We start from the raw sequence: 12,234 nt of genomic DNA on the forward strand, positions 1-12,234 counted from the left end.
AAACAAAAACAACAACAACAACAAAACATCTAGCCGTAATTTTCTTGATGAAGGTCATTATGTATTCCTGGACTGCTCGACTTTGAAAAAATACGTTAACAAATTTACAATGATTTTGGAATAGTTATTTAGAATAAATCAGAAACATCTGCTTGTGTGCAAGCAGATGATGGGAGGATCATTGCGAAATAAAACAGAGGAAAAAGTATCTCTTGATATTGGCTTAAATATGTAAAATTTACAGTTACAGTCTGAAAGTCACAACAGAGGACAAACGCACTTAGTACTTATTGAGCAGTACTGCGAAAAGAGGCGTCACTGACGCCGGGTATTTTATTAGAACTGCGTCATCTGCAGCTTCTCCAAAAACGCTCGCGCGACATAACCACCATCGGTACAACAACAGGCGGTGGTAGTAGTTGTAGTAACCAGTACGGCGCGTTTTAGCTCAGGTTGTGTCGGTCAAATGAGATTATTGGTAAGGTAAACTGGATTCTGACGTAAAAGGATTAATCCCGTCAGAGGAGCATCGCATGTGCTGCTCGCGCTCGCTCACAGTCATCAGCAGCAGTCGGTGATAGAGAACAGCAGCGCGTGCCGCCTCCAGTCAACAAACCCTCCTCTTCTCCTGTGTCTCTCTCTAGACCTGAGCATGACTTCTCAGATATTTTTCTGCGACTGAACAGGACGGACGACCGCCAGGATCATGGCTTCGTATCTGCAGGTGAGGCTGCAACTGCTGCTGGCTGTTATCCGGTGGGCTGCTTTGCACTGAACTTGTGCACTTGTCAGGGTGTGGTTGTTGTGCTCCGTCTGCTGCAGGCCTGTTTTGATTTGCTTCTCTCAACATTATTTTAGTGTTTTGGTTAGCCTTACCTAGATTTACCCCCAAACCTGTGTCACGTGTGCGTGGAGATAAACAGGTGGCTAAGTGAGGTTCAGTGTTACCAGGGGGGAGAGTAGAGGGAGCTTCACTGTGACTAATTAAACACGTCTCTGGCGCACGTTAACTGTCAGTACCAACCGTGTGCTGCTTCTCCTTTCTTCAGATTGCAGATGATGAGAAGGGCTACGATCTGGACTTGTTCTGCGTCCCTAGACATTATGAAAACGATTTGGACAAGGTGATCATCCCCCATGGACTCATCATGGACAGGTAACAAACATTACCAGCACACAGTCATCTGACATACTCACCCTCTGGCACTTTCCATTTCACTGTCTCTGACAAACACATTGCCTCTGCTAGGGTTACACTGCTTCACAGCACTGTATTTGTTTGGCAAATCAGTGTAGCTCTCATTCTGAGGTGCATTTGAATATAGATGTGGAGGGTTGCATGACCAATGCAGTGCTGCAAAATGTTTTTAAGCAATTGTGTTAGAATGCATCATCAACATTATCACCTCAGTCTTCACTGCACAGTAACTCATGTAGTTATGTTTTCAAGGACAGAGCGTCTTGCCCGGGACATAATCCAAGACATGGGGGGACACCACATCGTAGCTCTTTGTGTTCTTAAAGGAGGCTACAAGTTCTTCGCAGACCTCCTGGACTACATCAAAGCACTTAACCAGAACAGCGATAAATCTGTACCCCTGACAGTGGATTTCATTAGGGTGAAGAGCTACTGTGTAAGCAGCCTTTTCTCATTTCATTTCCTGGAACCACTTGTGCTGATTCAAGATGAGTGTGTGTGTGTGTGACAAATGAGAACTGTCTTATTCAAACAGAAGTGGGACACTGCAGTGTCCAGTGTTTTGAGATTTTAGGTGCAGTGTGTGGACGTAAAACTTGAGAGTCAGATTTGTGATAAGCAATAATTTGTTATTCTAGCTCCAACAAAAATATACATTTAATCTGGACAGAAACCGACCACAGTGGGATAGATGATGTCTCCTCTTTGTGTCTCTTAGAATGACAAGTCGACCAACAACGTCAAAGTCATAGGAGGAGATGAGCTGTCCAATCTCTCAGGCAAGGTGAGTCGACCAGTGTGTCAGGCACAATTACTTCAACTACACAGTCTGAAAGAGCTGTGAACTTCATTGAATATTCTTTTAAATTTCTTTTGCAGAATGTTCTGATTGTTGAGGTAAGATTTCTATTTTATATGCCTTTATTTTTATGTTGTATAATTAATTTCAGCATGTGCCTATTAACATTATATTATTAACATAAAAATTATTAAAGATGATTACTTAACGTTGTTTTTACCCAAAAATAAACTTGACAATCAGGATGCTTTATGTCAGTAGTGAGGACATAACACTCCAGTCCAGTATCACTGTACCAGTATGCCTTGTTGTTTTGAAACTGGGTTTATTCTTTTATTGGTTTGGCTGAACTAGACTTCACTCTAAAATACCTCTGTTTTTACAAAACAGAATTGTAAATGAAGATAAAAACATAATTGCATGTATTGCTATCCATTCATGGTGTAATTTTTAAGTGTACATCAGCACATTTGTTAAAAAAAAAAAAAAAAAAAAAAAAAAAAGGACCAGGAATTAGAAATCAAATTTGGATCCATTAGATAAATCTCCAAATTGCTCAGGAGTCAAAGATCAAGTCTTTTCATGAAATAATACCATCTAGGGGTCTAGGGCCTGGCTGAATATTGATGCCGATATTTCAGCCAAGATCAAGTAATCCATAGGTGTGCTACTATGGCTGCACTGCAGTGTGTTTTTCTGTCTGGCTTGACTAACAGCCAATCAACACTGAGGCCTAGGTGGCACTGACACAGGGAGTGTCTGGTATCACTTTCTGTTTCCTGTTGCTACAGCTCTTATTTTTTCCACATTAAGTACATTTTGTTTGTCATAAATGCATATCAGTTCCAAATATCTGTTATTGATCACATGCACTGCTAATAATAAATGGATATTGGTCCTGGTTAACCCTTAATAACATGAATGTCAGAGCTGTAAATTAAAAAGAAATCTCAAAAGAGCGCAAACAAACATGCTTTTTAGTATGTTTATATCACATGTTTCAGTGCTTCTTACCCCCCTTGAAAAATATTGGCTTCACAGATAAGTCGCCAAAGTACCTGCTTACATAGAATATATTGATAATCTCTGCTGATATTAAAGATACCTTCTTGTAAGATGGGTTGCCCATGATTGTGTCCGTTGCCACTGGGCCTCACTTAAACATTTTCTCAGGATTTTTCTGAAATTTGCTCTGAAAGCTTTAAAAGGAAACTTGTGTGGGATTCATGACATGTTCTTACACAGTGGACTGACTCGCACCTCCATTTTTGATTTGATGAATGCCATTTCCTTTAAGCTGGAAGCCTGTGTATTTTTTCTAAATTAGCATAGAAAATGCCCATATAAGGGCGTGAGACTGCAGGGCTGTGTGCACAAATGTAAGTCGCACAGGATGGAAAAGAGAAGCAAGAGGAGATGCCAAATTGAAATATTCAAATGATTATGCACCAGACACCAACTTCAAAATCCTGAAATATAGCAGAACTGGATGTGTGGTTTACATTTTAATTTTGTTTGAGTCTGCATCAGCATCTTCTTTATTCATCTTGTTGCAGTCGATTATAAAGCACATTTTGGGTAGAAGATGGCTTAGTATATGTTTTCTAGTAGTGTCTTTGCTTGGTTAAACCTCCTCCTCTTTCTCGGCCTGACCACTTCTTGTTTTCTGTTCTATCTAAAGGATATTGTAGAGACGGGAAGGACAATGCAGACGCTGCTTTCCTTGCTGAGTGAATGTAATCCCAAGATGGTTAAAGTTGTGAGGTAGGCACCATTGCATATGGTCAGAGAAGCTGAATTACAGACCTCCACTACACCAGTCCAGTATGTCAGCAGAGAGAGTGTATATGTAACAGTGCTTTTTAGCTAATGGACACTATCCTTTAGGCCTGTATTAGAGATGTAATGTGATGGAGCATGAGAGCAGCTTAAGAGTTAATCTGCCTCACTATTAACTAGTGTGGAGGTAGAGTCCATTTGTCTGGATGTCACTGATAGCTGTTTGAAACAGGAAATGTGTTGAAACAATGTTGATTTCCTTTGCAAAGACATTCATGTTCATTTCTGTTACTGTAGTTTTTCCATTAACTGATCTATGTAGTATTTAAATAAACTTATGACCCAAAGGGAAAGCAAAACCAATTATCAGAAACACTGTAAACATGGTAACATACCATGTAGGCAGTTCCTGTTCATGATAAGGTTTTAAAGTATTGTCCACTTACATTTCTGCTGTCAACCCAGAACAAGAGGGTTGAATTAAATATGAGTGGTGGTGTTTAAAGCATTGAAAATTATATTTAAAGTATTCAGTGCCTTTTGCCCCAGATAGACTGCTGACTTTCCTTTTATCTATTTAGAAAAAAAAAATCTTTGTATTTTTAAAACTCTTTTATTTATTTATTGTGTTTTTCTCGTCTGTTATTCCAGCCTTCTGGTGAAGAGGACCCCGAGGAGTTCAGGCTACAGACCAGACTGTAAGCACACGCTTTCTCACCCTTTACACCATTTCTTTGTACTGCTGTAATGTAGGGTAATGCTGATATCATGACAGACGTTCACATAGGTGTCAAGTTCTTTAAAAGCTGTGTTTTCCACGCAGGATAAAGATTAATTTCAGGAAAATCTCCTCCTAATGTAGCCGAGTCTAACACTAATGCACTAATACAGGCCTGGTAACCTTCTACTCACACCGTCTCTGGTTATGTAATGCTTTTAGTGTGGAGTTGGATAATCTCTTTAAGATTGTCCCTCAAGGACAGCTGTTGTTATCGACTTACCTTCATTTCACAGTTTAAGTAGAACCAAACACAGACAGTAAGAGAGCAGTTTAACTTGCACTGTGCCTTAAAATAGCTGTTCGTGTTCCTTAGATCTCTCACATCGCTGGTGTGTCTGTTTCTGTTTTCAGACATTGGTTTTGAGGTACCAGATGCCTTTCTGGTGGGTTATGCGTTGGACTACAATGAATACTTCAGAGATCTCAGTGTAAGTTTTAAATGTAGTAGTTTCTATAAGATTTAGAAAGAATGAGACACTATCTGTGTTACAAACAGTTCTTTAACTGTACACACAAAATATAACCCTTTGCAATATTTTTCTTTCCTGTTGGCAAAAGAATATGAACTCATAATAAATAACTATGCTCTGCATGCATTATTCAAAATCAGACTATGATTTTAAAACAGATCATAATTCCATAAACTTTTTTGGCCTGCTTCAAATGAAGCTTTACATGCAGGATATGGAAGTAATAAGCCCAGCTGCTATCAGTTGCCTACCAGCCAAGTGAATTATTGTCTCCCATCACTCTTAACCAGTAAAGAAGCCCCATCTCCTTGTGGAAGAGTACTTAACATTAGCATTGCCTTGGAAAAGTGTTGTTTTAGAGGAAACTGCTTGTTTCATAAGTTTAATCGCTGCTCTATGTGTATTTGCTTTATATGCATCAAAACAACTGTTTTTGCCATTAAGTCACTCTGGACCTTGTGTTCCTGAGTTTTACAATACATTGCTCTGTCAAATTACAGGGGAATGTTTTTTTCTATTTCATCTGCATTGATTTGGTTCAAACAGAACACTGTGACAAGAGAGAAGTTGAATTTAAACGTGTATGACATGCATTTAGGTGCATCCTGTAAAATCTCTCACTAGGAACTTCTGTGTAATGTAGACTGAAAAGAGGACCTCCGGCTGTTAAAACAATCACATTTCAACTATTATATCAGACATGACGCCTATCTGTATTTTCTCTCTTCACAGCACATCTGCATACTTAATGATCAAGCAAAGGAGAAGTACAAGGTGTGAGCAGATGTTCTGCTACAAAGATGGTGGCTGAATCAAAGAAGACTTGTACCACTGTGATGACCCTCCTTAGCTTTGCTGTGTTTTGAATCTTATTTATTTTTCTACATATAAATCCACAAAATGTGACTTGTGGGTTGTAAATATCTGGAAAAAGAATACTTAATTTCCCTTTCTGATAGTGTGGGATCAATCATATATTATATATAAATATATTTTATTTTTAAGATTTACTTTATTTATTCACTTATTTATTTGTATTTACTGTGCATCTGAAAATTGAAGTTTGATCCTGGAGATAGAAATGAAGAATATATGATTTTTTTGCCTTTTGTCTGGCTCATCACATCCTGCTCATCAGGCTAGTGTCTGCTTTATGTTTAGTGAGCTATTAGTCATAGTTAGGCCTCCAGAGTTTAAACATGTGTATGACTTAAAATGTGGGGAAGTCTTCTCATTATGCCATAAAAAGACTAACATGGAATGTACTGTAATGTAATGTTTTATTTATTATCCGATGTTTTCATCGAAGACCTGTTTACAGCAATACAATTCCTAATGAAATCCTGAATCCTGTTTTAATTAATAATAATTATAATAATAGCAATACATTTCATGCATAGGCACCTTTCACTGCACTCAATGTCAGCAAAGTCACTTTAAAGTTAAAGTTGTGATGACCATTTGGTATTAATGTTTCAAATATTTTTTGGGGGGGAGGTTTTTGTCTTTAATTGATTAAGAAGCTGATGAGAGACATGACACATAGGGAGAAAGTGGGGTTACATGCACCAAACATGCACCGAGACCAAGAATCAACCAGTGCATTTAGGACTATAGCCTCAGTTTATGGGTGGCTGGTCTACCAACTGATCTAAATTGGCACCCCCTTATTTTATTTTTAACTTCAATGATAATCATGCTTATTAGAGCAACAAAAATTAACTGTTTTCATTAATGCTGTTGCACAGTATAGCCTTTTGCAAGATGTAAAACATTTTTAAAGCATTAACCTTTTTTGAGTAGTAATGGCAATCTGGATGGACACCTTGAATGAAACCATTTCAAAAGTAATGACAGACAACAGGGTGGCAGTAAATAAAGTAAAAGAAACTGACAGCTTCAGAGGGAAAAATATTGAAATGATTGTGAAATGGTGCAAAAATTAGCTACAAGTTGCATAGTATAAAAAGAAAATTGGGGAAAACTGGTTAAAAGTAGCAGAAAGAAGATGAAAATGGATTAAAAATGGAAAAATGGGGAAAAGGCAATAAATGGCCAAAAAAAAAAAAAAAAAGGTGGGAGAATTGGGTCAAAATGAGCACAAATTAGCGAAAAATAAATCTGGTTAAAAGTGGCAAAAATGCATCACTAGTGACAAACGTGTGCCGAAAGGGTGAACGAGTGGCATGACCAAACTATTTCAACATCAGACCTCAGCTTATGAGCTTCACACACTGTTCACCACCAAAATGAGGTTACCGTTAGCCAGGCTGGTAGCATCAGTGTTACTTGTCCAACAAATAAACGAATAAATCACAACTGGGGAGGGCCCATTCACTGGGTCTTTCAGGGGCTCAGCAAATTGTGTGAGCCTGATGTAGCCTTACAAGGCAGAGATAAAAAAAAAATGTACAAAGATATAAAAAAGGGATCAATAAAATCAGCAGTGACAAAAAAAAAATCTATTTTAGGACTTAATAGGCTTCTTTTTCAACTCCTGCTCATTCAGCGAATTACTCAGTGTAGTTGTAAGATGATTATATTTCTAACTGAGAAAGAAGGAACCCTTTTCTTGTGATTCTGAGATTATTATCTTGTTCGTTTAAAAAATAACTAAATAAACACATTTGTGTTTTCTCTACTGAATGTAGCTAAAAAGCATCTTAATATATAATTGCCTATATAATGCAAATGCTAGACTACTGTAAGTGCAAAGGACACAGTTGTATTTTAATCGTAGACCCGTCGCTGTAATAGAACATACTGTAGCAGCTACTCCTCTCCAAAATGGCGCCCGCACAGACGCATAATGCGAAAGGGCGTCGCAAGGAATATACGTCTCGTTGACGCAATATATGTTCACCGTGGTTTGTTATGCCGTTGAACGGTGTTTGAACCGTCGGAGGAACAGCAGAATTACATATCCACATAGACAACTCAGGAAAGGCAAGACAGAAACATCGGTCACATATTAATTTGTCTTCAGTTCTGTGACCTCCTGCCGCCTACTGCCACACCCTACAGCGGAATTAGCTCTGCTACGGAAAATAAGGACGACTGTTAACATTTATTTTTAAAGTTTTTTTTTAAATCAATAGCTGTTTTGCAATATGAACCAGGAGTAAATTAACGTAATACTATTAAGCTATTTACGAGAACCAACACTATTTTAGTGTCTACAGTCGGTGTATGTCTTCACGTGTTTGTGCGTTGGACTTTGATATTCACGGAACTTTTAATAGTTCCTGGCCGTAGTTCTCCACTTTTTTTCCTCTTCTGCGTTCAAAGTGAGCTGTTGTCATGCATATTAAAGAGAAAACGATATCAATTTTAAAGCGGTTTGATATTCGGAACAAATTGTCCTATCTGCCGGTGCTGCCCAAAGCCTCGGTTCTGATCCCACTTTTTGTAAGGCATGGACGGCTGCACACATTGTTGACTCTGCGATCAAAGGAGGTAATCAAAATACATTTAATTACGTGCAGGACTTCAACCACAAGGTAAACTGTATACTGGCTCGTTTGTGGTTGTAGTTGAGGACCTCTGCTGGTGAGGTGTGCTTCCCAGGTGGGAAGAGAGACCCCAGAGACAGAGATGACGTCGACACAGCTCTAAGGGAGGCGGAGGAGGAGATAGGTCTACCCCCTGATGGTGTTGAGGTGGTGTGCAGACTGTTCCCTATCATCAATAAGGTAATACAATATTCATAATACTAACCCTTTAGAAACTGCAGTTTTAAAACCAACTACTCCTCTTCAAACAGAGCGGCCTATTAGTGACCCCAGTGGTTGGCTTCATAGAGGAGTCCTTCTGTCCCAGTCCAAACCCTGCTGAGGTCAGTGCAGTGTTCACAGTCCCTCTGGACTTCTTCACCAGCGAGAAGGACCACTATGCCGCCCATGGAGCTGCAGGGATGGTGGGGCCGTTGCACTCTTTCTACTTTATGGACTCTGATTCAGGAATCCAGTATCACATATGGGGGCTGACTGCCATGTTGGCCATCTTGGTTGCCACCATTGCTCTTAGGAAAACTCCTGAATTTGAAGTTAGTTTTGACTCAGAGGATCCGATATCATTTTTCCAACAGGTTCTACAAAGACGACTCAGTAAACTCTGACACCCTGGGATTTTAATGTATTAACAGAGAATCAGGGTGCAATGAGGGACTTCACTAACTTGTTGTTTGAAAGCATTAACTGAAAAAATGTTTAAATAAATTTTATTAGTGTAGAAGGGGATGTAAAGAAGCAACTAAAGACACATCAGTTTTTATTAATTCATTTAATGTAGCAGCAGGATTACGGATATAAACAAAAGAGTATACAAATTTCCAGACCAAGGCAAAGTACATGTTAATAATAATTCAGATGTATGATAACACACTGGGGTTGACCTTTATTCTGACTGCAGGGTCTTAAGGCTAGATACTTAAGCTCAAGCTACACAGAACGGATACAACAGAACTTTTTGAGGATGTGAAATAGAAAGCGAACTACGAAAAGTGAGCAAACTGATTACACACAAGATACAGCTCACACTATTGGCAATTGACAGTTAATTTATCATGGTTGCTCCTTTTGATCAAGCATTTCACAGCAACAATAGTAATGTTGACAAGCACATCAACACAAGAAAGCTCTCCTCAAAAAACAATCTCCTCCGTCTCGTCCCTTTTACCTCACATGTACAAATCTCAAGAGGCATGAAAAACACTTTCAACAGAAAATAAAGTTGACAGTTTCGCTGGTGAAGCTGCACAGTATAACGCTGAGAGAACTCACTCTGATATCTTGCAATGGCTCTCCAAGAGTTAGAACTGAAATATGTTGGTATGAGCTATGGAAATGTTTCGAAATGAAATAGAATTACCAAAAGTGTTAAGATGTTAAACAGTCGAAATGAAGAAAAAATTGTACAAGCCATACAGCAATGACACAAAGGGACACTGGTAAACACAGCAGAGTAACAGTTAAGTTATCAAGGCACACAAAGTTCTGTTGAAAGCATCACAATTGAAGTTCGAGATACCCCTGCAGTATACTTCACATTTAAATATACATGGATATTCATTTACACGACTCAAGGACAAAACGGATATTGTGTAAAGTTTTGTGTGCTATCTTCACCATTAAATTCATGTTTCACCATGTTTTGTTCAAGTGGAAGTGGCTATTTGAAGAGTCAGACTGAGCATCCTAGATTGCTCAAAATGAAAGGACCGGACACACACACAAAAAAAAGGATACAAATTACACCACAATCCACCACAAAACAATCTGACAAATGTACGGTGATACAAATGACAGTTGGCGACACACCATGATTCCCCTCTGCCTCAAATATGTTCACTCAAACTAATTGGTCCGATGTTCGATGTAGAGCAAGCTCTATGTCCACACCATGAGGTAAAATTTACATTCATGAAACTGAAGTCACAGGTTGGCTTTCTGTGTCGGTATGGCTTTAAGAGGCAAAACTATTCTGCACTTCTTCTGCAACATCATGTGCTCTTAAACTTCCCTAACCACGAGGGATGGAATGCTTGGAAACATCACTACTGCGCTCTAACCAGACCTACAGTTAATGGATGAGTCAAAGTGCCATTTGAGATGCATGACATCAAAAACAAAAGAAGTGAAATCAAAAACACACGCACAGCAACACACATGTAAGAAACATAGCCCATGCTTAGTCTTAAACAGGTTGGGGAAAGGAAATATTAAAACAGCGTAATGTTCTAACATTCTGCTCGATGTTAATTTGATGACATTTCTAATTTCAGTCACACACTTAACAATTCAACCTGCGCTTCATTTCATGAAAACAAACCAGCAATGATATTGTGTGCTATGGGCTTCAACCTAAAAGTACAGTTTATACAAAAATACTCTACATTTCGATACATGGATACAAAATTCTAAAAAAGATAAGTTACTTTAAAATGGATCACTAAGAGCTGCAGGAAAAAATAGCATGACTATGAAAATGTAAACAAATGTGTATGAGCAATGCTAATCTAACATCTGAATTATCCTCAAAAAATTGGCTTTCTGATAGTGCCAAATTGGCTACAGTTGCAGATATGGAAAGTACATCAGTGTTATTTTGCATCAAAAAATAGAGTAATGAGAAAATATCAAATTGTTGGAAATGTTAGAGAGTAACTGATCCATGAAACAAAGTACCATACATATCTTTTATAAATCTTGTACTTAAAACAACATGCTGAAACGCAATTCATGTAAGAGCGGCGAAATTTAAAATGAGAAAGTACAAATGAGTAAACATTATAAGGGCATTTGATAGGACAAGTATGAGACAAGATGACGGCATTTTCACAACAGGAGCTTTGGTATGTCTGGGTGCTCTCCAGTCTGACCCCACAACAACAGCCAGCTCAAGACTCAACTCTGCCTCCGTGCTAGTTAATAATGTCAGTGCTGTTGATATAGAAGTAGAAACTATGACGTAAGAACATCAAATCAGAAGTGCTCGTCACTCCTGTACATAGCACCAAAGATAGATCATAATGGCGGCCTCTATGTAACAGAGATTTCAAAAACCAGTGAGCCCCCTGTTCACAACACAAGGGACAGGTACTGGTTGCCAACTTCACATGGCGCCAGCCTGCACACGGTACCAACACTGAGACAAAAACTTAAATATCAAACACAACACAAGGTAAAACAGTCTCAAGTGACAGACTGAACAGTAAATAGTACAAATAGCAATACAATGAAAATCCTTCATTCCAAATTCACAAACTAAATTAATCAGTATTTTAGGTGTCAGTGTGTAACACACAGAGGCCTGCTAACCACTCCAACACTGAAAAATGACAATGCTTTAGCAGTAATGGTGTTTTCTTTTTTAGTTTGATGGACTCAACTGGACCACTGAGACTGAATACAAAGAGGAATTCAACAGTGAGCAGACATTTCTATATAAAGTTGTCCTAAACTTCAAAAATATTCAGACATGACAAAATGTAAAAATGCTTTGTTATGATGTATTAACCTTTACAAAGATGACTGCTTTGTGGGGTTTTTCTGTTTTTTTCTGTTTTTTTTTTTTTTTTTACTGGACGTTTCCAAGTACAAATCAGCTGGGTCAGTAGAGAGCTGTGGACGGATATAAGGATTAGCTAGAGGTTATAAAGTGCTTAAGATAAAATGTTTATAAAACCACACGACACTCCTTTATCACT

At 38.4% G+C, this 12,234-nt stretch overlaps 2 protein-coding genes across 3 annotated transcripts; both read left to right on the plus strand.

The window, feature by feature from the left end:
* The first annotated feature begins 320 nt into the window (after positions 1–320).
* On the plus strand, positions 321–6,362 carry hprt1l (hypoxanthine phosphoribosyltransferase 1, like). 2 transcript variants are annotated; one of them, XM_041794523.1, is made up of 9 exons: positions 321–724; positions 1,050–1,156; positions 1,451–1,634; positions 1,917–1,982; positions 2,078–2,095; positions 3,679–3,761; positions 4,428–4,474; positions 4,909–4,985; positions 5,760–6,362. In XM_041794523.1, the coding sequence occupies exons 1-9, from the start codon at positions 707–709 to the stop codon at positions 5,805–5,807; spliced, it is 648 nt and encodes a 215-aa protein (XP_041650457.1). In that variant the 5' UTR covers positions 321–706; the 3' UTR covers positions 5,808–6,362. The 2 variants fall into 2 exon arrangements, with proteins under 2 accessions (XP_041650457.1, XP_041650458.1); XM_041794524.1 differs by having other exon boundaries at positions 1,456–1,634.
* A 1,547-nt stretch (positions 6,363–7,909) lies between these two features.
* Positions 7,910–12,211, plus strand: nudt7 (nudix (nucleoside diphosphate linked moiety X)-type motif 7). The gene is made up of 3 exons (XM_041794660.1): positions 7,910–8,483; positions 8,561–8,719; positions 8,791–12,211. Exons 1-3 carry the CDS (start codon positions 8,328–8,330, stop codon positions 9,142–9,144), a joined length of 669 nt encoding a protein of 222 aa, XP_041650594.1. The 5' UTR covers positions 7,910–8,327; the 3' UTR covers positions 9,145–12,211.
* Positions 12,212–12,234: the final 23 nt, after the last annotated feature.

The sequence above is a fragment of the Cheilinus undulatus genome, linkage group 9, assembly GCF_018320785.1.
Source record: "Cheilinus undulatus linkage group 9, ASM1832078v1, whole genome shotgun sequence".
Taxonomy (NCBI): Eukaryota; Metazoa; Chordata; class Actinopteri; order Labriformes; family Labridae; genus Cheilinus; species Cheilinus undulatus.

Bases quoted from the DNA above. Each gene is read 5' to 3' on its own strand.
- hprt1l (XM_041794523.1), top strand. The intron at 1,635-1,916 runs GTAAGCAGCCTT...TGTGTCTCTTAG, and splicing joins TTAGGGTGAAGAGCTACTGT to AATGACAAGTCGACCAACAA. The intron at 4,475-4,908 runs GTAAGCACACGC...TTCTGTTTTCAG, and splicing joins TTCAGGCTACAGACCAGACT to ACATTGGTTTTGAGGTACCA.
- nudt7 (XM_041794660.1), top strand. From the start codon at position 8,328: ATGCATATTAAAGAGAAAACGATATCAATTTTAAAGCGGTTTGATATT. The intron at 8,484-8,560 runs GTAATCAAAATA...TTGTGGTTGTAG, and splicing joins TGACTCTGCGATCAAAGGAG to TTGAGGACCTCTGCTGGTGA. The intron at 8,720-8,790 runs GTAATACAATAT...CTCTTCAAACAG, and splicing joins TGTTCCCTATCATCAATAAG to AGCGGCCTATTAGTGACCCC.